This window comes from Nycticebus coucang, chromosome 1 (assembly GCF_027406575.1).
Source record: "Nycticebus coucang isolate mNycCou1 chromosome 1, mNycCou1.pri, whole genome shotgun sequence".
Taxonomy (NCBI): Eukaryota; Metazoa; Chordata; class Mammalia; order Primates; family Lorisidae; genus Nycticebus; species Nycticebus coucang.
Window position 1 is genome coordinate 130,704,446 of NC_069780.1, and position 26,301 is coordinate 130,730,746.

The following is a 26,301-nucleotide window of genomic DNA, read 5'->3' on the forward strand; positions in this document are numbered from 1 at the left end:
CACCCTTATACCAAAACTTGCAAAAAACCCAACTAGAAAAGAGAACTATGTGTTTTGTTTTGCTTCCCAGGAATTCTATAGGAGTTAAAGGAAACAGCATGTAATGTATTTTGAAACTGTGGAGTGCCCTGGTGTTCATAGTTTCTGTTATTTCCACCCTTTATCTTTTAGGTGGTTATGGCAGTTGCTCAGCTGTACTGGCACATAGCTCCAAAATCGGAGACTGGCATCATTTCTAAATCACTAGTGCGTTTACTTCGCAGCAATAGGTAAGTCATGATTTCATATGTATCTTTTTCTTTTGTATTCCTTCAAAAGCAATGTTTGAACAAATGTAACCTATCTTTCAGGCACTTAGTAAGTATCTCTGACTATATTTTATCCGTAAGATTTCATACTTAAAGGGGATCAATATAAAAGCCTTTATAAAATTTACCTCAAACTTAATGATAAATGCTGATTAAAAAAAAAAAAAAAATCTTGGCTCGGCACCTGCGGCTCAAGCAGCTAAGGCACCAGCCATATACACCCGAACTGGCAGGTTCAAATCCAGCCCGGGCCTGCTAAACAACAATGACGGCTGCAACCAAAAAATAGCCGGGCGTTGTGGCAGGTGCCTGTAGTCCCAGCTACTTGGGAGGCGGAGGCAGGAGAATCGCTTAAGCCCAGGAGTTGGAGGTTGCTGTGAGCTGTGATGCCATGGCACTCTACCCAGGATGACAGCTTGAAGCTCTGTCTCCAAAAAAAATAAAATAAAATAAAATTCTCTTAGCCCAAAGAGATTGAAAAGATTTTATGGTACAGAGTGTACACTGTCACTAGTAGCTTAGCGTGTGTGTTTGGTATTTCTAGCTATGACAATAATGATGTTATGTCTGCATGTTTTTTTTTTTTTTTTTCTGTAGAGACAGAGTCTCACTTTATGGCCCTCGGTAGGGTGCTGTGGCATCACACAGCTCACAGCAACCTCCAACTCCTGGGCTTAAGCGATTCTCTTGCCTCAGCCTCCCGAGTAGCTGGGACTACAGGCGCCCGCCACAATGCCCGGCTATTTTTTGGTTGCAGTTTAGCCGGGGCCGGGTTTGAACCCGCCACCTTCGGTATATGGGGCCGGCGCCTTACCAACTGAGCCACAGGCGCCGCCCTATGTCTGCATGTTTTAAGTAAATCTGGAATCGCTGAAAAACCATACTGAAGCACTCAGACTGACTTAATTACTGTAGTTTGCTCTATTTAAAAAAGAGAGCTGTGTTTTTAATAGCTCCTCATTTCCAAGGATTGGATATTCTTTTAGGTTTTTTTTTTTTTTTTGTAGAGACAGAGTCTCACTTTATTGCCCTTAGTAGAGTGCCGGGACATCACACTGCTCCCAGCAACATCCAACTCCTGGACTTTAGAGGATTCTCTTGCCTCAGCCTCCCTAGTAGCTGGGACTACAGGCGCCCGCCACAACGCCCAGCTATTTTTTTTGTTGCAGTTCGACCGGGGCTGGGTTTGAACCCGCCACCCTCGGTATATGGGGCCGGCGCCCTACCCACTGAGCTACAGGGGCCGCCCTTCTTTTAGGTTTTTATAGATATTTACATGAAAAGAAAGAAGGAAAGAAAGGAAGGAAAAGAAGGGAGGGAAAGAAGAAAGGGCCAAGTGGTTCAGGTCAGTGATTCAAAACACTTATGTTGAGTTTCCATAGCATGTAACACGAGAAACAGGATTTCAAGGTCAGATGTTTTTTGTTTATTTTGATTTGTTTTCTGTATTTGAGAACAACTTTGTTTCGGTTATGTAGCTGTTTAGCATGTCTTGGATATTTTGTCATAATGAATTTTGTTTTTTCATTGAGTGCTCACTTCCATTAACTGGGTTGGCGGAAAAAAAAAGGTATATATTTATTTTTGCCCTTAATTAGAGCTTAGCACACAACGTTAGCCCTTGACTAGCTTTTGCCATTCCTTAGTAACAAGCGAGGTGCCATTTCCTTCATGTCCCTGTTCTCCCTGTCTTCACACCTAGCCCCTCTTTTCTCTTTGTCAGGGCAGTGAGTTTTATTTTCTGTGGCCATTTTAAAGGATATCAGATCTGGAGTGGGTCTTTCATGTGAAATCTTATTCTAGATTCAGTTCATTTGTTAGATATTTGAACATAAATATATAAATAAGAATATCATCTAAGTGCCTTTTAAATCTGGCCTTCAGTTTGGGCGGAATTGAGCTTCAGAATGAGCCTTCCAGTCAGAGTTTACATTAGCACTGTGGTTGTGTTTACTCGCTAACCCTAAGAACACCTTCCTTGTATGTGGTCAAAGGCGCTGTAATACTGACTTTATATTTCAAGTACATTGTTATTAAGTTGGTTTTAATTCTTCCTCATGACGAATCACTTCTGATTTATTAGTACTTTATAGGAAAATGCATTAAAAAGAAGGCACAAATATATAATGTTTACTAAAAACTTTTTAATATTATGTTTAAGAGTTTTATTCATTATGTAACGTATTGCTGATTCTTTTTCATTATTGAATTGTTTACTCAAAGATGTTTCATTGGAAAATACACCCAGTGAAAGTTCTTTTTTAATTTCTAGGGAGGTGCAGTATATTGTCCTACAAAATATAGCAACTATGTCAATTCAAAGAAAGGTATGTACGTTAAGAACGCACAAGAGGCAAATGAACACGTTAGTACCATCCATGTATTTATATATGTATTTTTGTAATCTAGGGCATGTTTGAACCTTATCTGAAGAGTTTCTATGTTAGGTCAACTGATCCAACTATGATCAAGACACTAAAGGTATGTACGCTTTTATTTTCCAGATACTTAATCTATGTCTACTTTGAAGAGATAGTGCTGTCACTTTCTAGCATCTGCAGAATGGAGTCTTGCTTTTCTAAAAAACAGATACATTTAAGGATTTTTCTTTATACTTTCTAATCTACATTCTTAGGTACTAGTTACTGTGCTACATTCTGATAATATGAAATCAAGGTATGCTATCAAGAAATACACCCCTACAGCTTGATAACTCAAGCTGAAGGAGACAGGCACGCAAATAGATAATGTTAGCATTGTGTATTTTAAGTGTTACAGAGATCTTAATTGAGTGTTGTGAAAAGAGGAAGGTGAGGCTAGTTCTCTCAGAGATTTGGGGAAGGTGATATTTGGAGGGATCTTAAAAGAATGACATTCTTAATTTTTTTGTTGGTTGATAAGTTGATTGAGAGGTTGAAGGGTTGGGAGCAGATGAAAAGCAGAGTGTTGTTTTCAGGGAAAGATAATTATGATGTACAGTGTAGTTAGAAATATAAAGCTATAATGATTAAAATAGCATGATATTTAGGCAGAAAAGTAGGTCAAATAGAATAGAAAGCCTAGAAATACACCCCTACATGTGAAAATTTCTTGAGGAGACATTATAAAATAGTGGGAGAAAGATGGACTATTCAATCAATAGTGGAAACTGAGGGCGGCGCCTGTGGCTCAGGCACTGGCCCCATATACCGAGGGTGCCGGGTTCAAACCTGGCCCCGGCTGAACTGCAACCAAAAAATAGCTGGGTATTGTGGCGGGCGCCTGTAGTCCCAGCTACTCGGGAGGCTGAGGCAAGAGAATCGCTTAAGCCCAGGAGTTGGAGGTTGCTGTGAGCTGTGTGATGCCACGGTACTCTACCGAGGTCCATAAAGTGAGACTCTGTCTCTACCAAAAAAAAAAAAAAAATAGTGGAAACTGAGTTCAATCATAAGAAAATATGAGACACACCCAATTTGAAGGATATTTTATAAAAAACCTGTTTTGTAATCATTAAAAATGTGAGAGCCATAAAAGTCAAAAGAAAGACTGAGAAACTATTTCAGACTGAAGGGACAAACTAAATATAATGTATGATATTGAGCTGGATCCTGGTAAATATATGTTATCAAGACAACTAATGAAACTTGAATGTCGAGTGACAATTACACAGAAGTAAAGCATGAGTGTTAATTTCTTGATTTTTTTTTTTTGTTGTTGGATTGTGGTCTGAAGGACATGTTCTTGTTTATAGAAGACACACCCAGAAGTGTTGGGGGTGATGCAGCATCATACTGGCAACTGTCGTCTCAAATGGTTCAGAGGAAAAAAGCAATTCTGTGTAACTTTTTTGTATGTTTCAGATCATTTTTAAAAAGTTGTTCAAAAAGTTAAAATCATCAAAATGAAAGGAAAAGTTAAGTCATAATCTGGGAAAAAATATTCCCAGTACATGTATCTGAATAAGTGGCTTGTACCCAGAATATAACAAGAACTTCCTCTGTAAGAAGGATCTTTTAACTGGAGTGTTTAGATCATTTACTTTAATGTCATTGTTGGTATGATTATATTTCTGTGCCTGCATCTTATTTTATGTCTGTTTCATTTGTTCTCTTTCTTTTATTGCTTTGTCATGCTTTTCTTCAGATTAAATATTTTTTATGGCTAAAAATAATTTTATTTTTGCAAGCCCATTTAGAGATGGATTTGTAATTATACATTTTATATATCTATAAATCCAGAAGAGGGAATTAAAATGTCGAAGTAAAGTAAAAATTCTGTAAGTTGACCACCCCAGGGACTGTTACAACCTGGGGAACATACAGATGTGGTCGACGTATGTTCATACGTTGTTCATACGAACATACAGACAAGGAACTGGGTCTACCATACTGATGCGTACATCTGGTGCATGTCTGGTCTATGACAATGAGGTCAACTTAAGGAGGGAGTCAATGTCGGGAGGTGGTCACCTATGGAGGCTCCACTGTATTTGGGATGATGGGCTGGGAGAACAAATCAAGAGAATTAGTATCTGGAAAGCTGTTATTTTAATACATGGGGGACAAATTGTTTTCTTTCTTTTTTGAGACAGAATCTTACTTTGTTGCCCTCAGTAGGGTGCTGTGGCATCACAGCTCACAGCAACCTCAGGTCTTGAGCTTAGGCAATTATCTTGCCTCAGCCTCCTGAATAGCTGGGACCACAGGTGCCTGCCACAATGCCCGGCTATTTTTCTGTTGTTGCAGTTTGGCCAGAGCTGGATTTGAACCTGCCACCCTTGGTATATGGGGCTGGCACCCTATTCACTGAGCCACAGGCACCACCCGTTTTCTAACTTTATTAATAAAAGACAAAAGTTAAACTAGCTTAAATTGTTGAGGTTAAAGTTGGGACAAAGAATAAGGTAGTAGGAGTTTCTTTTTTTCTAACTTTTTTATGAACTAGTAATTTGATAATCTCTGTATAGGTATAAGACTTCCATTCACCTTGAAGGTAAGGGTCTTAATGCCTTACCATCCTGGTGAAAGTGTGATTTTTTTAAAAAATAGAAATTAACTTAATTAAATGACTAGTCTTTATGAAATTTATTTTTTTACTTGTGTTTTAAAATCTGTGCCTTCTTTTCTACTATAGCTTGAAATTTTGACAAATCTGGCAAATGAAGCTAACATATCGACTCTCCTTCGAGAATTTCAGGTTTGTGTATAATGCGAATTATAAAATCACCTCTGAAATGTATATTCAGTTCTTAAGTTAGCTTTGTATCTTTCTCCATCAAGAAGTATGTAATTATGTAAATATTAGTAAAACAGTGATTTGGGACAAGAATAACAACCAAGAAATTGATAAATTTTCAAGAGTTAACATTAACTACAAATTTGTAACTTCAAGGAAATAGAATAATATTCCCTTTCCTGTTTTGATAAAATTGGAAAGACTTTGGTTTATAACTATGTCTTTGAAATTTTATTTCTGGAAAGGTTTTCATCTTTTTATGTGGCTAGCGTCAATAGTCTTTTCTATACTGAACACTTGGGAGAATGGCTGTTTCATTTCTTACCTGGTTGTCCCTGTTTGTTTGACTCTCACTATTTTAGACATTTCCCTCTTAGCCTCATGAAAACATTTGGTTTATAAATGCTCCACCATGATTTTTTTAATTGTTGTTTTCATTTTTATTTATTTTATTGTATTTTTAAACATGTGCTAATGGATAAGATGTTATGTTAGCTGTATTTCTAAGAAAAATACTATTTGAAAATTACTTAGCAGACATTCTGCCTTTTCTGATGGAAGGGTCATCTCTGAAGCCTTAATAGGGGAGCACAGCAATAAAAATGTTACGTCAGTGCTTTGAGCTTTACATACCATCAACAGTTTTCTTAACAAAAATATTCCACATGCTACACACTTACCACAGGTTTTTTTGTCAGTGCCTAATTTTTATAGATTTAATTTAATTAATAATTCTTCTGTAAGCCCATATTAAGCTTCTTTTCAGCTACATGGACTATATTCCTTTTTAGCTATGTGATTTTAAAATTTCTTGAGGAGTAGCAGAATATTATAGCATGTCCATGACTTGTATTTTCATAATTTGATTACTGTCTCATGTTTAGTTTTTCTGAAAAGAATTCCTTTTAAAATTAAGATGCAGAGACCCACTCATATTTATATGCCAGAAAATGTAGCTTCTTAAGTTCTTATGAAGTAATACTATTAATTCTAGAGCATTGCTCAAATTTTGTTTTTACTTCATTCTTTTTTTTTTTTTTGGTTTTTGGCCGGGGCTGGGTTTGAACCCGCCACCTCCGGCATATGGGACCGGCACCCTACTCCTTGAGCCACAGGTGCCGCCCTTACTTCATTCTTTTATTTATTTATTTATTTTACTGTTGGGGATTCATTGAGGGTACAATAAGCCAGGTTACACTGATTGCATTTGTTAGGTAAAGTCCCTCTTACAATCCTGCCTTGCCCCCAGAAGGTGTGGCACACACCAAGGCCCCGCCCACCTCCCTCCTTCCTTCTCTCTGCTTTTCCTCCCCCCCCGTGACCTTAATTGTCGTTAATCGTCCTTATATCAAAATTTTACTTCACTCTTATTTTTTTTTCTTTTTTGTAGAGACAGAGTCTCACCTTATCGCCCTCTGTAGAGTGCTGTGGCGTCACACAGCTCACAGCAACCTCCAGATCCTTGGGCTTAGGCAATTCTCTTGACTCAGCCTCCCAAGTAGCTGGGACTACAGGTGCCCACCACAACGCCCGGCTATTTTTTTGTTGTTGTTGCAGTTTGGCCGGGGCTGGGTTTGAACCCGCCACCCTCGGCATATGTGGCCGGCGCCCTACCCGCTGAGCCACAGGCGCTGCCCTCATTCTTATATTTTATTTATTCATCTCTCAGTTTTGGCCTTCAGGTTTGCTCTTGTCCCTTTCCTTGTCCTCGATTGGATTCTCTTTGGGTGTCTTCTTGCTATCTGCTTGTGGCTGTTCTCCTGGGATTGTAGGAAGGGAGTCGTAGGTAACCTTAAGGAATTGTCTAGTTGTTACATATTAGACCTGTTTTCAAATATCTGTGACCCGAGTTGCTTCATTTCAAAGCAGGATATTTAATAAGTCCATTTTTAGTCAGTCTTTTCAACATATGCTTTCTTATGTATTCATTTTTGTCGCTGTCTAAATTTGTACTTTATTTATATGTTATATTCATAGTTAAGTACAGTTTGCTTTTAATACTTTTTGAGTAAAATAGGAATTTTTCTAAAGATTCATAAATGTATTTTTTTAAATTGAAGAAATTGGGCAATCTGGGAACAGTTTTAAATACAATTGGGTTACTTACCATCTTGCAATTAGGAAAGTTTAATTCATTTATTTCCTCACATGTAATCACCTTCTTGGTTCCATTCTTACTAAATTGGTATGTTTTTGTAAAGATATTCTTAGATCTTTTTCACCCCCACTTGTCATTTAGACACCATTTAAATGTATATGGTTTTTGCAGTTCACATAACCATAGTATTAATTCTAAACTGTGTTCTTCTCATTTGAGACTGGGAGTCTTTGTAAAAAATTTCAATTGAAAACAGGATTTAAAATTCTCTGTATAGGGCGGTGCCTGTGGCTCAGTGAGTAGGGCGCTGGCCCCATATGCTGAGGGTGGCGGGTTCAAACCCAGCCCCGGCCAAACTGCAACAACAAAAAAATATAGCCGGGTGCTGTGGCGGGTACCTGTAGTCCCAGCTACTCGGGAGGCTGAGGCAAGAGAATTGCTTAAGCCCAGGAGCTGTGAGCTGTGTGATGCCACGGCACTCTACCAAGGGCCATAAAGTGAGACTCTGTCTCTACAAAAAAAAAAAAATAAGGGCGGCGCCTATGGCTCAGTGAGTAGGGCGCCGGCCCCATATGCCGAGGGTGGTGGGTTCAAACCCAGCCCCGGCCAAACTGCAACAAAAAAATAGCCTGGCGTTGTGGCAGGCGCCTGTAGTCCCAGCTGCAGGAGGCCGAGGCAAGAGAATCGCGTAAGCCCAAGAGTTAGAGGTTGCTGTGAGCCATGTGACGCCACGGCACTCTACCCGAGGGCGGTACAGTGAGACTCTGTCTCTACAAAAAAAAAAAAAAATTCTCTGTATATATAATATTATAGAAAATATAAATATTCAAAGTATGTTAGTTTCTGCAAGCAATGAAAGCTTACTTTTTAAATTAGGAAAATTCTGACCTAAATGAACTTCTCTAGGGCCATTATAAATTTTGTAAACATATTTTAACTTCCACTTGTTAAATTTTTTTTTATTTTTACGTTTGTGTAAACATACTATTTAGAGAGTATTTTTATAGTATGCTTTTACTATTACTTTTATGATTACTAAAGTGTCATACTATTTCAAAAGTATGATATTTTATTTTGTTGTAAACTGAGTGTTTAGGGTCTTTATTGAGATGCTGCTCAGTGTAGCTATTGTTGTAGTTTTGCAGTCATTGATAGCAAATTGATACCATTGCATTGATACCATTTTGAATGTAAAATATTTGTGTATAGCATACTGGTCTTCTATTCCTTTTCTCCCAAGTTTTAGATTTAAGTGTCTCTGAAAAAGTGACCCATTTTTTCATAGATTCACAGATGCTGCTGGTTAAATGAACTGAAACCTCCAAAGAGAGAGTTCTCATCATCTCTTTCAACCTTGCACTTAAACTAATTGCTGTCTTTGGGTGACTGCTCCCTACTGTCTGTTTTGGAGTCTCAAGCCACTGTGGCCACAGGTGAATGAGCCAGGCTTGAAAATGTGCTTTTTCTATAGGCACATTCTTTAAGTATAAAAACTAAATTTTTCTGCATCATCATTTGAGCCTCCTGTTGTGCTTATGAGAACATTATGTATTCTGGAATTCTTATATATTGACAAAGCTCGATATAACATGTTTTTTTTGGTCCACTTTATAGTACTAATGTGTAAACTAATTGAAATAATGTTTTTAGACCTATGTGAAAAGCCAAGATAAGCAATTTGCAGCAGCTACTATTCAGACTATAGGCAGATGTGCAACCAACATCTCAGAAGTCACGGATACATGCCTCAATGGCCTGGTCTGTCTGTTGTCCAACAGAGACGGTAAGTTCACAGTTTCATTTTATTTTCAAGTGATTTATAATATGAGGATTTTTGATATCTATAAATTGTAATCTTTTTTAACTTTGCCTTTTAGTTTTTCATGTATGTCAGTATTATCACATTACATAGCATTTTATTCTTGAAATGTACATAAATATGTACATTCTGAGTCTTTTTTTAAGGGAGTTAGATAATTAATTAACATTGTCTTGCCTTAGCAGAACTAAGCAAGTTTGTTTTACTTCTTGACAATTTAATAACCTTCATTGTACCCTTTCCTTAAAGGTCCTATTTTACTGCTTCTCAGTGGCATATAAGTCATGCATAATGCTGGTTCACCTGCAGAGGGTGCTAAAAGCAGGCAAATGATTTTGTAACACGGAGAAGTGGCTAGATTAAAACAATATGTTAACTGTGTACCTTCAATGTTTTTTTTTCCCTCCCAGAAACGCATCTCATAATTTTATGTTAAAGATTGACTAGATTTAAAAACCATCAATTTAATACAGTTTCACGCTAAATGGTATCTAAGTGTTCTGTAAAGCTGGCTTGGTAATATCCAAAAAAAATGCATAACCTAGATTTTATATGGTTCGGCAGTAAAATGTGAGTATTTCTACGGGTGTGGCTTTACAATTAATGGGGCCACTTAGAGAAAGAAAAAAATTCAGTTTTTACCTTTAAAATAATTTACTTAGAAGACTTATTATTAATGTATATTTGCTTAAAATGAAAATTTTTTTAAAACATTATTTTCTGTGTAAAAATCATTAAAATTTTAGTAGAATTCTTTTTTTTTTTTTTTGTGGTTTTTGGCCAGGGCTGGGTTTGAACCCGCCACCTTCGGCATATGGGACCAGCGCCCTACTCCTTGAGCCACAGGCGCTGCCCAATTTTAGTAGAATTCTAAATATACTGATGTCATCTCTTAACACAGGCATATATGACATAGCAGCCATGAGGTAAAAACATAACAAAATTGATCATTTTTAATATTTTATTTGAAAAATAACTTTTTATGACAATAATCTTATTATCCCTAATTACCTTTTCTCACTTGTAGATCTCTTTAGAAAACTGTAACATTGTTGAAAGTATTGCTGATAAAAAAAATTGAAAGAAAATTTGTTCCTAAATAACAATGATTTTTATTGCGAACATAAAATGTTAAATTTGTACCTGTAAGCTCAAGATATTATGACAGAACATTTTTGTATGTGTAGTATTAATATTAAAATTCCAAATTAAATTCCAACAAAAATTATCAAGGACATAGTTTAAAAGTACTTTCTGTACATGCAGCATAAGTAGGGGAGATAGGATCTTATATGTCATCCTTTTATCTATTCCTACTTTTAACAGTGACTAATCCTGTTTGTCTCTGTTCCTGTGTCACACTTTAAAATGTGACTTTAAAACCGTGTTTTTTTGTTTTCCTGTATGTTTAATACTGACTTTCTTTTGACCAAATAAAATCTACTTTTTGGGAAAATAATTCCAAAACATTAAAGATTATGAACCAAGGTTTACCAGAGTAATTATTCTTTTATAATTTAGTTGCATACAAAAAAAAAAAATTGGGTAGAACACTGATTAGTTCTTTTAGATATAAAATACAGTAGTCCTTCTGTACTGCACCCAAGGGACTGTGACAAACTGGTCCGCATATGGAGGTGGTCCGCATAAGGAACTGGGCCTACTGTACTAATGCACACATACGCTGCATGTCTGATTTATGAAAATTCGGTCAGCTTAAGGTGGTTAATGTAGGGAGGTGGCCAACTATGGAGGTTCTACGGGCATATATATTCGATGTTTCTCAATTTTAATTTTTGGCTTTTCTTTTCTAATGTGAAATTTTTGAGCTGTGGATTTTAAAGCTTCAGCGTAATTTTTTTGTTTGTTTGTTTGAGATAGAGTCTCACTATGTCGCCTTTGGTAGGGTGCTGTGGTGTCACAGCTCACAGCAACCTCAAACTCTTGGACTTAAGTGATTTTCTTGCCTCAGCTTTCCAAGTAGCTGGGACTATAGGCGCCCGCCACCACGTCCGGTTATTCAGCTTTATTGTTATGAAGTTTATTGTTGACTTGTCAAAATATTTTTATTCACTTTGATTTAAAAGATAAATACTGTGTCACTGGTAGCATTTTTAAGGGAAGAAGATTGTTTCATAAGTAGATAGGGGAAGAATTAATATAACATATAATCACGCTCAAAACATAGGAGGATTTACTAATTTATAATCTGATATTTTAATATTTCGGTTTTTGGTTTTGGTCAATCAATACTCTTTATAGCTGTGGATTTTTTTCCTTGCAATTTGAATATTAACAAATGTAAATTACGTTGTCCAGGTTCTGATTGTATAATCATCATTAGCCTCTGACATCTGATGAATTTACCTTTTTGTCATATATGCTATTTATTTTTTTTGTAGTGTGAAAATCTGACAGAAAAACATAAGAAATAAAACAAATAAGGAGATTGTTTATATTAAAATCAGTAACATAAAAGAACATTTTATAGTATTTTTAACTTCAACAATAGAGCTTCTTACCCTCTTATAAAAAGATCTACTTTCAGGGATGAATATTCTGAATGAAGCCTAAGTTACCTTAAAATCTGCAAGATCTTTGTGAGTTTTAAGAATCTGTGATTCTTTGATTTTGTAGTGAGATTAATACCACCACATCATCTCTTTAGATAATGTATCTTTAAATTTCAGGGAGAGCATTTAGACTCTCGTGTTTTGTATGTATGTTTAATGTATTTCTCTTCCATCTGTAGTTTTGTGTGTGTGTTGTTGAGGACTTTTCTAAGCAGACTTGAAGCTTGCCCTAAAACCGTTCATTATCACTCTCTAAGGTTAATTTGATAAACAGATTTCTTATGGATTTTTAGTAGGAGAAATCTACATTTTAGTTGAGTTAGGATAATTTAATTGTCCAAGGTAATTTATTTCAGGTAACTTATTAGCAAAATTTGCTGACCTGAATGACCTTACTGCCATCCATGGTAAACTTAAAATAGATTCCGGATAGAACTCCTTTTTTTCTGTTTTGTTTTGTTTAGTTTTTTAGTAATTCAGTAAACATTTATTGAGGACTTGAATTAAAGTTGAGGTATTTAATAAAGGATGAATACCTTAATGGAATATTCATTTAGCTTACAAAAGATACTTGCCTTTATGGAGCTCATAGTCTTATGGAAGGAGATAGTAATATAAAGCAGGTATACAGTAGTGTTCCCATGTACTGACCACTTCCTCTAGAGCTGGACTATCTATGAAGCTTAATGCTATCTTGAGTAAACTACCTAATCTATCTGAATCTTTGTTTGTAAAACATTGTATGATAGTAGACTATACTTGTTAGAGTTAGGTCCATCATGTTGAGTTGAAGACAGGAGAAAGCTAGGAAAGGTCCAGCACATTGGAATCACTTTGTGCTTTTGGTGGAAAAACCCCACAGTGCTGAGGGCCTTGGAAACCAGAAGGTGGAATAAAGGAAGAGCAGGGTGGAATTCCTTGAAGGGAATGAGAAGGAACCATAATACATAGAACAGTGGCCCCTCAAAGGTGCCTCAGTCTTAATGGTCTGGACATTACATGGCAAAAGGGCCTTTGCATTCATGATTAAGTTAAGGTTTTAGGCTGAGTGAGGTGGCTCACACCTGTAATCTTAGCAGTATGGGAGGCTGAGGCGGGAGGATCTTCTGAGCTCAGGAATTTGAGACCAGTCTGAACAAGAGCAAGACCCCTTTTCTACTAAAAGTAGAAAAACTAGCTGGGCATTGTGATGGGCACCTGGAGTCTTAGCTCCTTGAGAGGCTGAGGTAAAAGGATTGCTTGAGCCCAAGAGTTGGAGGTTGCTGTGAGCTACCATGACTCCCCAGCACTCTACCCAGGCCAACAGAATGACTTTGTCTCAAAAAAAAAAAAAAAAATGAAAAAGCCGAGGTTTTAGAGATGAGAGATTATTCAGATGGGCACAGTGTTATCAAAAGTGCCTTTATAAGGAAAAGGGGGAGGCAGGAAAGTCAGAGGATGTCAGAAGCAATAGTCAGACTGATGTGATGTTGGGAAGGGACCTTGAACCAAGGAGGATGAGTGGCCTTGAGAAGTTGGAAAAGTCAAGGGACAGATTTTCCTCCCCTAGACCTCCAGAGGAAACACAGCCTGGTCAATATCTTATAAGAACTGCTAGACTTCTTACTTTGCCACTGTAAGATGATGAATTTGTTGCTGTAAGCCACTACATTCATAGTAATCTGTGACAGCAATGGTAAGAAACTAATGTATATAATATAGCTCCAAAGGATAAACGATTCCAAATAACATGTTTCAACTATAACCAGTCCTGCTTCTGTATTATGGACAATTAAAATTTGTGACATTTTTTTTTTTAGGCTAGGTTTGCAATAATGTATTTTAAAAATACTGATTTTTATACTATGGAATCTTTAAAACTATATTTAACCATAGTTTGCTTTGTTAGTAATTATACAGTCATATTATTTTTTCTAGTAGAGTATAAGCTTGCTGAGGGTAGAGTCTCATTCTGATTTACTTTTGTTTTCCTTGTAGCATCAAGAAGTAGTCTTTTTAGAAGTAATTCCTGCCCATGATAATACAGAACATTGTTATAGGTAGAACGGTACATCCTGGTTCTGAGTTTGAGTTCTGGACAGAGTATAATTCCAGTGAATCTCTCTTTCTTCCTCTTTAAAATGATAATAGTAGGGTGTCTACCTTTTGTTATTGTAAGAAGAAAATGAAATATGACATCATTTTGTAAAGCATTAATATTAGTTAACTAGTAGTTAATTTTTTGCTCCCCTTGAGAAAGGTATACAGTTTGAAATCCATATGTTTAATAATAGAGTGATGAGAAATTTTGTTTATATTCTAAAAGAGAGCAAGATAAGAGTATGTTTCAGAAAAAGTAACAGGACACAAATCATGGTGTTCCCAATAAAATATTAAAAGAAAGTCCTACTAATAAAAAAGTCAAAATAACAAAAATGTCAAGTTATTTCATTGGCATCAGAAGTGTTCATGATGGTTTATATAAGATTTATTTTATAAGGTCGGGTGCTCAGCTAGTAATATTACATTTCTGTACTGGTGCCCCCCAGAATTAAGTGGACCAGTGATTAACCACTTTAGTATGATAATTGCATAATTCCAATTTAAGGATCTGCTTCCTAGCTACTTTAAGTAGCAGTGACCGTATTAGTTATAGCTCTAGCAAGAAGTAGATGGTGCACTTAAAAGGGCCGATTGAAGAAAACTGAATGAAGGAACCATGTGGGCAGGATTAAGGGAGACCAGTAAGGTATGAGGTAGCACGTGAGGCCAGTAGGTCAGCACCAGTGGGAAGCCCTAACCATGCCTAGGATTGAAGGCAGGGGTGTGGGGAGCAGAAGACCCTGCAGGAGAGAGCCACTCACAGGAACTGATACCTTGGGTAGTGGCTTGCATGTGGTAGCTGGGAGGCTGGCAGGGGAGGGATAGAGAATAATAAATAATATTTTCTCCTGCCTCCCTGGATCTCCTGCTGGTACTTCCTATTGACTAAATACAGCTAGAAGCTAGGGGCCAGGGAGTCTAGTTCATGAAGTCTACAGGTGGACCTCTGAGGGCACAAAGCTGGGGAGAGAAAGACAGTGTGGGACTTAGGGGACAAATTGAGACCACCCAGCTCACAGTCCCACCCTTCCACACTGTTTCCACAGTGGCATCTTTCCTACTGCTACTAATCTTCACTACTCACTTTTCTGAACAGAGTCATAATTCCAGTGCATCTCTCTTCATCTTTAAAATGATAATAATATTGTAAGAAGAAAATGAAATATGACATTTTGTAAACTAAAGCATATATCACTTAAGGGAATAGTTTTTTAGTTTGCTGTTTCCTAATAAATAAGGAAAATGTTGTTTAGATTGTAGATATTTGATTGCCACTGTATAACTGCTAGACATCCAAAAAGCAGTGTTTGAGAGCTCTGGTTAAGTGCTGAAGACTCGGAACACTTTGGTGAGCAATGTAATCCAACTCTGTTGCTTTCCTGATTTAAGGACGCAGAGATTAGAAATGGGTAAAAGAAGCTAGGAGACAGTAACAGAAGGTAGAGAGTAAAGTTAACTCTTCTACACATGTTCACCCCCAAAATTTGGAAGCATGCTGATGGTTATAGTTTTTACCTAGTCTTTTTAAGACATGTAGAATGTTTTGCTAATCTAAGTTTACATTTTATCAGGTGTATTGCATTTGAATTGGATTATACATACCTAATATGAATAATCTGTCTTTTTTCAGAAATAGTTGTTGCTGAAAGTGTGGTTGTTATAAAGAAATTACTTCAAATGCAACCTGCACAACATGGTGAAATTATTAAACACATGGCCAAACTCTTGGACAGTATCACTGTGAGTACCACTTCAGAGGTGTTTGCTGAGTTCTTCTGAATTTCGCTCAGTATGTGGTAGTGGTTACCACTTGCTCTGTAAGGGTAGTGGTAGGAGAACTGGGCTGGATTCAAATTGTAGTTCTAAGATTTGGGGCTGTCGTAGGAGGGAATTACAAATCTGAAAAGGGGAAAGGATAGAATGAGACTTGCTGTGTTAGATTGGAATTGGGGATAGTAGTGGGAGCTTCATGGGTTTAGATATCTGTAGCTGGGTGTTGTGTGAATGTATACGCACATTCATGTGTCGCCTGTGAATGTGTAAAGGGTACACACACATCTATTTCCCACTGCTGTCCGTTGAGAGGACCTGAAAACAATAATACCCCAGTACCAGTGAGCACACCGGGCACCCAAATCTCTCTTTTTAATTGAGATATAATTTTATGCCATAACATTACTCTTTGAAGTATATAATTCAGTGATTTTTGATATCCTCAAAAGCTTGTGCAGCCATCACCACTGTGTAATTACAGAACATTTTTATCACCCCTAAAAAAATTCCATATGTGAAACTCTTTTTGCTCTGTGACCTGGACATCATAATCTGCTTTCTGTCTCTAGATGTGCCTGTTCTGTTTTGTTTCCGGCTTCTTTCTCTTAGCATGTTTTCAAGGCTTGCGCATGATTGTAGAATATAGTTCTTTTTTATGGTAGATCCTGGTTTTTAAATACCTTTCCTCACTTTAAGGAACCAGGACTTCTTAGAGAAACAGCTGATTTCCGAGGTAGGGTAAAGAAAGAACCAGATGAACTTGGAACACTTTATTGGACCCAACAAAAGCAAGAAAGTGCTCAAAGAGTGATAGAGACATGTCAGAAGGACACAAGAGCCATCTTGAGGGGGCAAAAAAAATGATAATAGTAAAAGGACGATAAGCTATGGCATAGGGTAAGAATCTCTATGTCTACATCAGAATGGATTAATAGAGGAGAAAGAGAAGCTGTTCCTTAACAATATAGGAACAACTAGTAAATGTAGAAAGAATGATGAAATTAGAATGTCACTAATTGCCAACCAGTGCAATGATAATTGATTCAGGCAAGAATTAACAGATTCTAAAAACGAGTTGGTGAAAATTTAAGGAATAGCAAGAGTATTTGCACAGTCTTAAGGTACATCCTCGTAAAGTACTTTGTAATTTTGAAGGTTAAAATGGTGACTTATAGTAGAGAAACTTGGCAGAGCCGTTCTGAACCAAATGAACATTGCTGTTAGTGGGCTCCTGTGCCTTCTGATGTGACACTGAACAGAACTGAGCATCAGGGTTATGACATTCCTGCTGAAAGTAAATGACTTGAATCTTACCATTAGGCTACATGAGATAACCCCAAGTTGAAGGTATTCTACAAAATAACTGGGCAGTATTCTTTTTATAAATGTCATTCTCATAATGTAAAGAAAAACTCAGGCAGAATTATACCTGACATAATTTGATGTTTTCATTTTCTATAAAGGATACTATAGGAACAATTGTTAAAATCTCAATAGAATCTATAGATTAGCTAATAGTATTGGTTCAGTATTTAGTTTCCTGATTTCAAATTTTCTTTACTGTGATTGGGTAAGAGCGTTCCTTTTCATAGGAAGTTTACACTGAAGTATGTTGGGGAACAAGGGGATGTTTACAACTTTTACTGATTAAGAAAACGAAATATGTGTATATAGCTAGAGAGCAATAGCTAACACAAAGGTAGTAAAATGTTAACATTTGGTGAATCTGAGCGAAAGATATCCAGAAATTATTTTTACTCTTCCTGTAATGTTTCTATAAATCTGAAATTAATGTAAAAAAAAAATTGAACAACAAATACTAGTCCCAACTCTACCACTTACCACTGTGTGTCCTCTTGTTAAAATCTCTGTGTTTTACCTTTCTCATCTATAAACCGATGATAGTAAATGGACCTACATGACATCAGTGGTGCACATTTGCATTAGTACATCGCAAAGCCTCTGCAGTGGCCCACGGAGGGTGGTTCGTTGCTGTCTTACTTAATGCTCTTCTTCTCTTCAGAACTAAAGTTTTTGAAAGAATTATCTGAAAAGAATTTTATTGCCTTCCTCAACCCATCCTGTTCTGATTTTGACTCCCCAGCACTTCATTAATTATGCCTTTCCCAAGGGGCTGTCTTCTTGATGAATCCAGTATGTACTTTTCTGCTTGTGCCTTTCGTGATCTTCTGTTAACACTGGATTTCACTAGCCAGTCTTCCCTTTTGAAAAGTTCTCATGACTTCTGTGATGCCATATTCTCCTGGTTTTTCTTCAAACTCTTCAACCTTTTTTTCTCCATTTCGTTTGCTTTTTGCCACACCTGTCCCTTAAGTGTTGGTTAACATTTTGCTAACTAATATTCTATAAGAAACATGTTTAGAGGGCATTCTACTATTTTTCTTGAATAAGGGGTAATCTATACTCTGGAGTCTTTTTTTGTTTTTTTGAGACAGAACCTCAAGCTGTAAAGTGCAGTGCTGTCACAGCTCACAGCAACCTCCAAGTCCTGGGTTCAAGTGATTCTCTTGCCTCAGCCTCCCAAGCAGCTGGGACTACAGGCGCCCACCACAACACCCGTCTGTTTTTTGCTTGTAGTTGTCGCTGTTTGGCAGGCCCAGGCTGATTCGAACCCACCAGCTTTGATGTATGTGGCTGGCGCCCTAGCCACTTGAGCTACAGGCGCCAAACCATACTCTGAGTCTTTAGCGGGAATGTATTTATGTAGGCAGAGGTAATAGAGCCTACCAGTAAAGAGTTTTAGAGCCCACCAGTAAAGACTAATTTAAAATATCTCTGGTGGCAAAAATTTCTTTCCCTTAGGACATTATTAAATCTTGCAGGGCAGTTACACATTTGTCTTAAAGCTAGGAATAATAAGACTCAAACAGAAGTCACTCAGCATCTTAGCTTCCATCGTGTCTCTCACGGGACAGTTACTATGTCTTCCTATCTACTTTTTTCTTTTTTTTTTTTTTTTTTCCAGAGAGTCTCGCTCTGTCAGTCAGCTGGGCTGAAGTACAGTGACATCATCATAGCTCACTGTAACTTCAAACTCCAGGGCTCAAGTTATCTTCCTACTTCAACCTCCGGAGTAACTGGGAAGAACATGTAATCCGCCTAGCTAATTTTTTTGTTCTTATTGTAGAGACTGGTTCTCTTATGTTGTTCAGGATGGTCTTAAATTTCTGGCCTCAAGTGATTCTTCTGCCTTGGTCTCCTAAAGAGCTAGGATTAGAGGCACGAGCCCTGGTGCCCAGCGGTATGTACTCTTTAATTTTGATTCCAATAACCAAACCCAGGACTTTTCATAAAGATTGTGTATGAGAATGTAGGGATTAAGAAAGTGATTTTAATTTTTTTTTTTTTTTTTGAGATAGAATATCACTATGTTGCCCTCAGTAGAGTGCTATGGCATCACAGCTCACAGCAGCTTCTAACTATTGGTCTTAAGTGATTCTCTTGCCTCAGCCTCCCAGTAGCTGGGACTACAGGTGGCCCGCCATAAGACCCAGCTATTTTTTTGGTTGTAGTTGTCATTGTTTAGCAGGCCCTGGCCGAGTTCAAACCCACCAGCCCTGGTGTATGTGGCCGGCACCCTAACCACTGAGCTACAGGCCCCAAGCCAAGTTTAATGGTTTTGAAGAAGACATAGTTTATGATAAAGTTTACAGTTTTAAGTGTTCTTATTGCCTCTTTTCTATTTCACTTATTTAACATAACTCCTATAGTGCATATCATTTATCAGACACAATTCTAAGCATCTTAAAAATAATAATGAATTTTAATAACAATCCTGCAGGGTAGGTTCTGTTAGTTCCCATTTTACATCTGAGAAAACTGAGGCATAAAGAGATTAATTTGTCCAAGGTCACATAGATCTGCTTTCTTAACCAATACATTATATTTCACTTCCATTTATAAACTTTTAAAAATTATTTTACTTTTAACAAGTAATAATTGCATGCATTTATGGCATCATCTCTTTCCTGTATTCAGTTCACACTGAAACCTTCTCACTTACCTGGCTAGGATTTTATTATTGTTATTTCCTTTTTCTTCCCCCAAATCATTGACAGATTGGAACTTTGACATGGTCCATGTCTGCACCAGTGTAGAACAGATGTTTGACATTATTTGTCAATCATCTATGGATGGGAAGTGAGAGGGTAAACGCTTTTCCTCAAGTCATGAAGATGGACATCTAGCATCCCTGTCCACCAAGCATCAAATTTCGGAATTATCTTTAATGATTGTAACAACCACATGCTTTCCTATACATATTTAGATGCATTCTATGGAAGTGATACAGCCCCCAGTAAGATTCACTTTCTAACTAATAATTAATGAACAAGACACAGAGATGGGGGAGAGAAAAAATAGACATGAGTATACGAATATATTTATACACATAATTAAGTGCATAATGATAGATGAGGTGCTAAATAAGGACTCTTGAAAAAGAAGGGACCTCAATATGAAGAAAATTCTAATAATCTAGGACTAAAAGTGTTCAATAACTTGGAACCCTAAGGATAGGATGAGATGGAGGTCAGAATAGAAAGAATTTTAAAGGTAGGTCTCACGGGAGAAAGAGAGTATAGGCAGCAAATTAATATAATATTTTCATCTTGTGTTAAAAAAATAGTAAGATAAAAATAATCCTGGGATGAAAACAGTGAGTTTTGTGGGGGAAATAGTTGATATCTTATTTACAAGTAATGGTAGGTAAGTATGTGTCTAATTGTGAGATGGAAATAGGAATATGAAGCTCTGTACTCCCTGACTTCCTGTGCAAAATTTAGGTAAAACTTGATTCTAGTGAACTTGTTCTGGTCCTCTTTAGAAAGGAAGGGACAATTATAGCAAGTGTTAGGTCTTCAGGGGAGTGTAGCTGCTTATACATAAAACCGGGACAGGGTATGAGACCTGTATCAAGCAAACCTCAGACTTTCCTGGAAGAGAATCTTTTCTATTTGACTATATCCCTGTCTGGGGCTAGAGGATATTTTTGATCACATCAGCTTTCTCCCTGATAGTTGTTGGCCTATTAGCAAAGTAAATGTTTTTTTACAGACCTATATAGCAAAGCTTATTTTGGGGATTTTTTGTTTTTGTCATAAGGTGACAATTAACAGAATGCAGAAGTGTGGTGGGACTTCAAATTCACAAAGTAACAAGTAGCAACGTTACCAAACCAGAAAAAAATAAAAGGAAAGAAATGAAATAGAAATGTAAAATAAATAATACATTTTTGAAAATTAAAGTAAGATGGAAGAAATAACATCAAATATGTTTCACCCTAAATATAAATAGACTGAATTTTCTCATTAAAAGACAGACTTTCAAACTGAAATGAAAAAGGAAAGCTAGCTACAGGCCATTATTAATTAAAACACTTTAATCAAGTGGTAAAGGTTTAAAATAAGGTAGGGGAAGAGATGTTAAGCAAATGTGAACAACAGAGATTTAGAGTTAATTAAAAGCATTTAATAAGATAAAGAGGAACATTATAAAATGAAAAAAGACTAATTTACAAAGAAACTAATAAGCATAAATTTATTTATACAAAAATATGGCAACTAAATAAATATATAGGAAAGATCTATTTGAAATGTAAGGAAGGATTGATAAAATACGTTTCTAGTAGGTAACTTTAATATGCTGCTCTCACATATTCCTAATAGATATAAGTAATGGCATGGAAAAAATAAACAGTGGAGTAAAAACTGATTTATAAATATTACAGAAACCTTACATCCCTTGAACAGATAAACCCATTCTTAGGGGTATCTCCATCAAACATTTTCTGAAATCAAGAATGAATTTGGATATAAGGAAAATGTAAAGATTTTACATCTTTTGACCATAAACAATAAAATTAGATCTAAATAATTTAAAAGCGTTCCAGGCTAGTTTGTGAAGTATGAAACATACTTCTAGATCAAAGAAAAATTTAGAGAATAAACACTAACTTTCCATAAAACCTAGAAAAGTGAACATGTTTTATTCCAGAATGTATGGGATAAGATAAAGTTATACATATCCGCATTTTTTTTTTCAAGACAGAATATAGCTCTGTCACCCAGGTTGGAGTTCAGTGTCATGATCATAGCTCACTGCAGCCTCAAACGCCTGGAGTTAAGCAGTCTTCTCTCCTCAGCTGAGACTACAGGCCTGAGACTACACCCTTCCAGCGTTTTTAAAGTATAGAGATCAGAAATAAAACAACTTAGTATTTGTCCTGAGAAATTTGAAAAAGAACAATGAAACAAAAGATAAAAACCTAAGAGGAGGGATCAAATTGATTTTGTAAAATAGAATACCCGAAAAAGGTAGAAATTGATACAGACATGTTAAATCTGATCCTTTGGGAAAGAAATAAATAGAAAACATCTAATTATAGTCAGGCAAAGAGAGGAAGCAGGAGTAGATAAAAGTAGAATGTGATAATAGGAGAGATTAAATTAATTAAAGCTTGTGCAATTCTTTGGCACACATTTGAACTTTAGGAGTTAATAATGAGTTGTTGCTATTCACCTAACAAATCCGAGGAAGCCGAAGTGCTTGCAGTGGGTCAAGGAAGCAAGAAGCAAGACAGTTTGTTTGTTGTACAGAACCTTAAAAATGGCCAGGGATGGAAGGCAAAAATTACCCCAGAAGAAGGTAGCGAAGGATGTAGCAGACGTAAATTTCAAAGTTAGGGAAAGGAGTGACTGAGTTCCCCAAATCTCTCCGTTAAATAGTCAAGAGAGCTAGCTATTCACATGGTAACAAAAGCCACGTGGAAAAGCAGGGCCTTGTTGGTCTGGCCAACGTGCCTGGTAACTCCTAAATGTGTGCAAATGATTCTGAAATGTGAGCCTTAAAATAAAAGCCTTAAATGAGACCTATATTCTTCTGAATTTCTATCTATTTCACCCTCCTACCCCCGGGTGGTATCGTAAACCACTGCAATTTTAGAGAAAGCCAATCTGATCAATGTCAAAAGACAAGAGGACAGTATTGAATATTTTTTCCCTTGGTGCACAAATCACTTAGCAGGGCAGAACTCTGGGCCAATCTGTTTTTTAGGAAAAGGGAGAAAAATGGTAGCCAGATCTCTTCCCATCTGGGCCACTTTCCTGTGCATAAAAGGAGGTAAAAGGAAGTGGGGAAATGCCTCATCTTGCCACGGGTACAGGAATAGGCCTAAGGATGGCCCAGACCTTCCCTGAAAAGAATGAGTGACAAAAGAATCATCGTCCCTTTGATGAGGTAAATGAGGCCCACTGCGTTGAAGTTATTTGCCTCCATGATACACACGATCAATCTGGGACTAGAGTCTGCCTTGCTGGCCGCTATTCCTTCCTAGCTTACCTCACTTACTTGTCTCTGCCCAAGGGACCCAATATTGAGTTCTGGACTCGGACGTAAGTTCTGATTCTGGTTCCATCACTGACAAACTGTCAAATGGGGGCATGTTTCTTGACTACTTTGTTATCCTAATTTCTTCATATTTCAAGTGCAGATAATGATAGAGCTTACTTCATAGAACTTTGGTGATGACTGATGTAAGAAAATATTTAAATAACAAAAAATAAAATATGTAAATATCAAAATAGTGCCTAAGCACAGGGTTAAGAGAACACAGATTTTATTGTTTTCAAAGCTTTGATTTTATTGGTGATTTAGTACATAGCATAGTTGAAAATATGAAAACTAAAATTTAAGTTTATTTTACTTTTTGAATTCAGTCAAATCGAATAGATTTATGTCTGTAGTTCATCAGCTTATATATTGTGACTATTTTATCCTTTGGAGTTTCCTTAATTTGCTACTGTAAATACTGGTTTGGGCATTAAGTTCTTCTAGAATAAGATGCATACTACTTGAGGATTGGTGTAACAAGATTTCATACAACGTTTAATAGGACAAGTGGAGATTTCTTATCCTAAAAGAACAATTGAAGGATGTATTTCTGTAAAGACTACTGAGTGGTGCTGAAATCGCATTTTATGAACTCCCTGCCCAGCTGCCTGCCATTTCACAAGTTACCCCCTTGTCCTGCCGCCCTAACATAATTCAGGCTCGAATTTTAGTGCATGTTGAGTCCAGATACAGAATATTGGATCTGATTTGCTGTCGGTATGCAGTTGGCTGAGACATCTGCTGAGTTTCCCTTTGACAAATTTAAATACATAAAATTGATGTTTGTGTAAGATTTACTTTAGACTATTGTAACTGCACAATGGGCTTGTGTTGAACACAATAGTTTTTAAATGGAACTGTTTACAGAATGATCTTTAAAATCTTTCTGGATATCTTTCCATAATTGCTGTGTTGTTCTAGGAACCATTTGTTTTTGCAGGCAAGTTAATGGGTTAAAATTAAAATAGCAGTGGAAACTGCCTTCTAGTAGAAGGTTTGAAAAGTGCACTTAATCACTTGCTCGGGGCATTTAGAATAAAGAATCAGGCAAAGTCATTTACAATCCAGTTTGTCTTTGAGAATATTGAAAAGCAGAGGTTCATAATTGAAGGTATTATATGTACGACTGCATGTGTGTGTGTGTATGTATATATGTGGGGATATTAACAACTTCATTTTAGTTCATTGTTTGTGTTTATTTTGTGGTTGCAAAGACCATGAAGAGCAAAGTGATGAATTTTCTTATTTAAATTTTTTTTACTTGTTTGAAGTATCAGTGGTGGAAATGAGAGTTCTATTAGCTTAATTGGGAGGGAGAGGAAGGGCTGGAATCGGAAAAATCTTAGGATTCAGATTCCAATCAAATGTACAAAAATATTAGCTTTGTCGGTTTCCTAAGCTTGTTAATCTATCACCAAACGTTGGGTGTTGATAAATTTATATTGATGTTATTTCTTGTTGTAAAGAAGTTTTTTAAGTTTTTAAGATGTTTTCTTGGGGCTTTTATTTTGTTGTTGTTGTTGCAAATTACAGGATTTCTTTCTTTGTTGTGGCTGAACAGTCTTTTATTGCGTATACAATATATGATATTATTTATTTTATACATACTATGTTTTCTTTATCTGTTTATCCATTTTTTTCCTTTTTTTTTATTGTTGGGGATTCATTGAGGGTACAAGAAACCAGGTTACACTGATTGCATTGGTTAGGTAAAGTCCCTCTTAACAATCATGTCTTGCCCCCAAAATGTGTGGCACGCACCAAGACCCCACCCCCCTCTTGGGGCTTTTATTAGCTTAGTCCTAGAAAACTACAAATCTTGTCCTTAACCACCACTGTTACCACCACCTTGAGATATTATGATTTCTTGATTTTTAATTTTTCAAAGATTTCTATCTTAACTATTGTATCCTTTGTGTATTTTAGAGTATTCAAATACTTACATTTTAATCTTAGTATATTCATGAATTTAAACAATTTCTTAAAACTGTGTTTCTTTGGGGGATTGTCTTTTTAATTGCAAAAGAGTGTTACCAGAAGAAAATTACTTAAAATGGGATAATAAATTGTGATATGTCACTGAATTCTAATTTTTATACTAGCAATATATAATAACATGTTTAAGAAAAATAAATCTAGCATTACTGAAATCTGAAGTTGCCCATATATTCTTATTTAGAAGTACCTTTCCTTATGGCAGGCAACTTGAATTGCTTTATACTGGAAAATTTAATGTACCACTCAATTACTATTCTTTAGCTCAATTTAAAATAATAGATGGAGAGTAAGGTCTTAATGCAGTGTAACCTTTGGAACATTAGAAATAACCTTTTTCTAGAAGTCAGTATACAGTAAAGGTATCAATTTTATCACACTGCATGAATAGATTTGTAATAGCTCTCAGGCCTTTGTTCATTACATAAATACACTCATTTCTTCTTACTAAACTTATGCTAAATACTAATTAAAGGTGAAGCTGTTATGACATTCAGAATTATATAATTTTTAATTTTAAAACTTTGATTCCTATTCTGGTGAAAGGTCCAACTTAAAAATATCTTGATATTTTTATGTTATCTAATATTTCATAAAATGGGTGTTTTGAAAGAATAAGTAATTCCTTCATTTTGAAGGAGTAATTTGAGATAAAATTTTAGCTATGTAAAGTTCCTCTTATTCTTGCGTTTTTCTTTAATAGTCATACTTTTAATATGTATAGCTGAGAAACTATACAGAAAATATTAGCATCTTGTGATGCTACCTTTTAATGATAGGCATCAGCCTTTTCATTTATTATAAAAAGCAAATTTTCTATGTTAGGTGAAAATGTTCACAGAAACTAATTTACATACCCTCTCAAATTCCTTTTGGAATAAGGGAGACTACAAACAAGCAAATAATAATAAACTAATTTGCATACTCTAATGGTACTGATGGAAGATTTCCAATTTGTAGCAAAGCAGTCACTTTTAAGAAAATAAATTACATTGAAGTATTCTTTGTTAAAAATATATAATGCCCAAA

The 26,301-nt window shown here is 36.2% G+C and overlaps 1 protein-coding gene across 2 annotated transcripts in view; it reads left to right on the forward strand.

Moving 5' to 3' along the window:
• Positions 1–26,301, forward strand: part of AP3B1 (adaptor related protein complex 3 subunit beta 1) — a 269,031-nt gene that overhangs the window by 120,130 nt on the left and 122,600 nt on the right. For both annotated transcript variants that reach the window (XM_053587990.1, XM_053587979.1), the window contains exons 9-14: positions 172–269; positions 2,581–2,635; positions 2,718–2,789; positions 5,421–5,483; positions 9,271–9,403; positions 15,725–15,834. In XM_053587990.1, the coding sequence (XP_053443965.1) occupies positions 172–269; positions 2,581–2,635; positions 2,718–2,789; positions 5,421–5,483; positions 9,271–9,403; positions 15,725–15,834 (531 nt within the window). The remainder of the gene's footprint in view (positions 1–171; positions 270–2,580; positions 2,636–2,717; positions 2,790–5,420; positions 5,484–9,270; positions 9,404–15,724; positions 15,835–26,301) is intronic.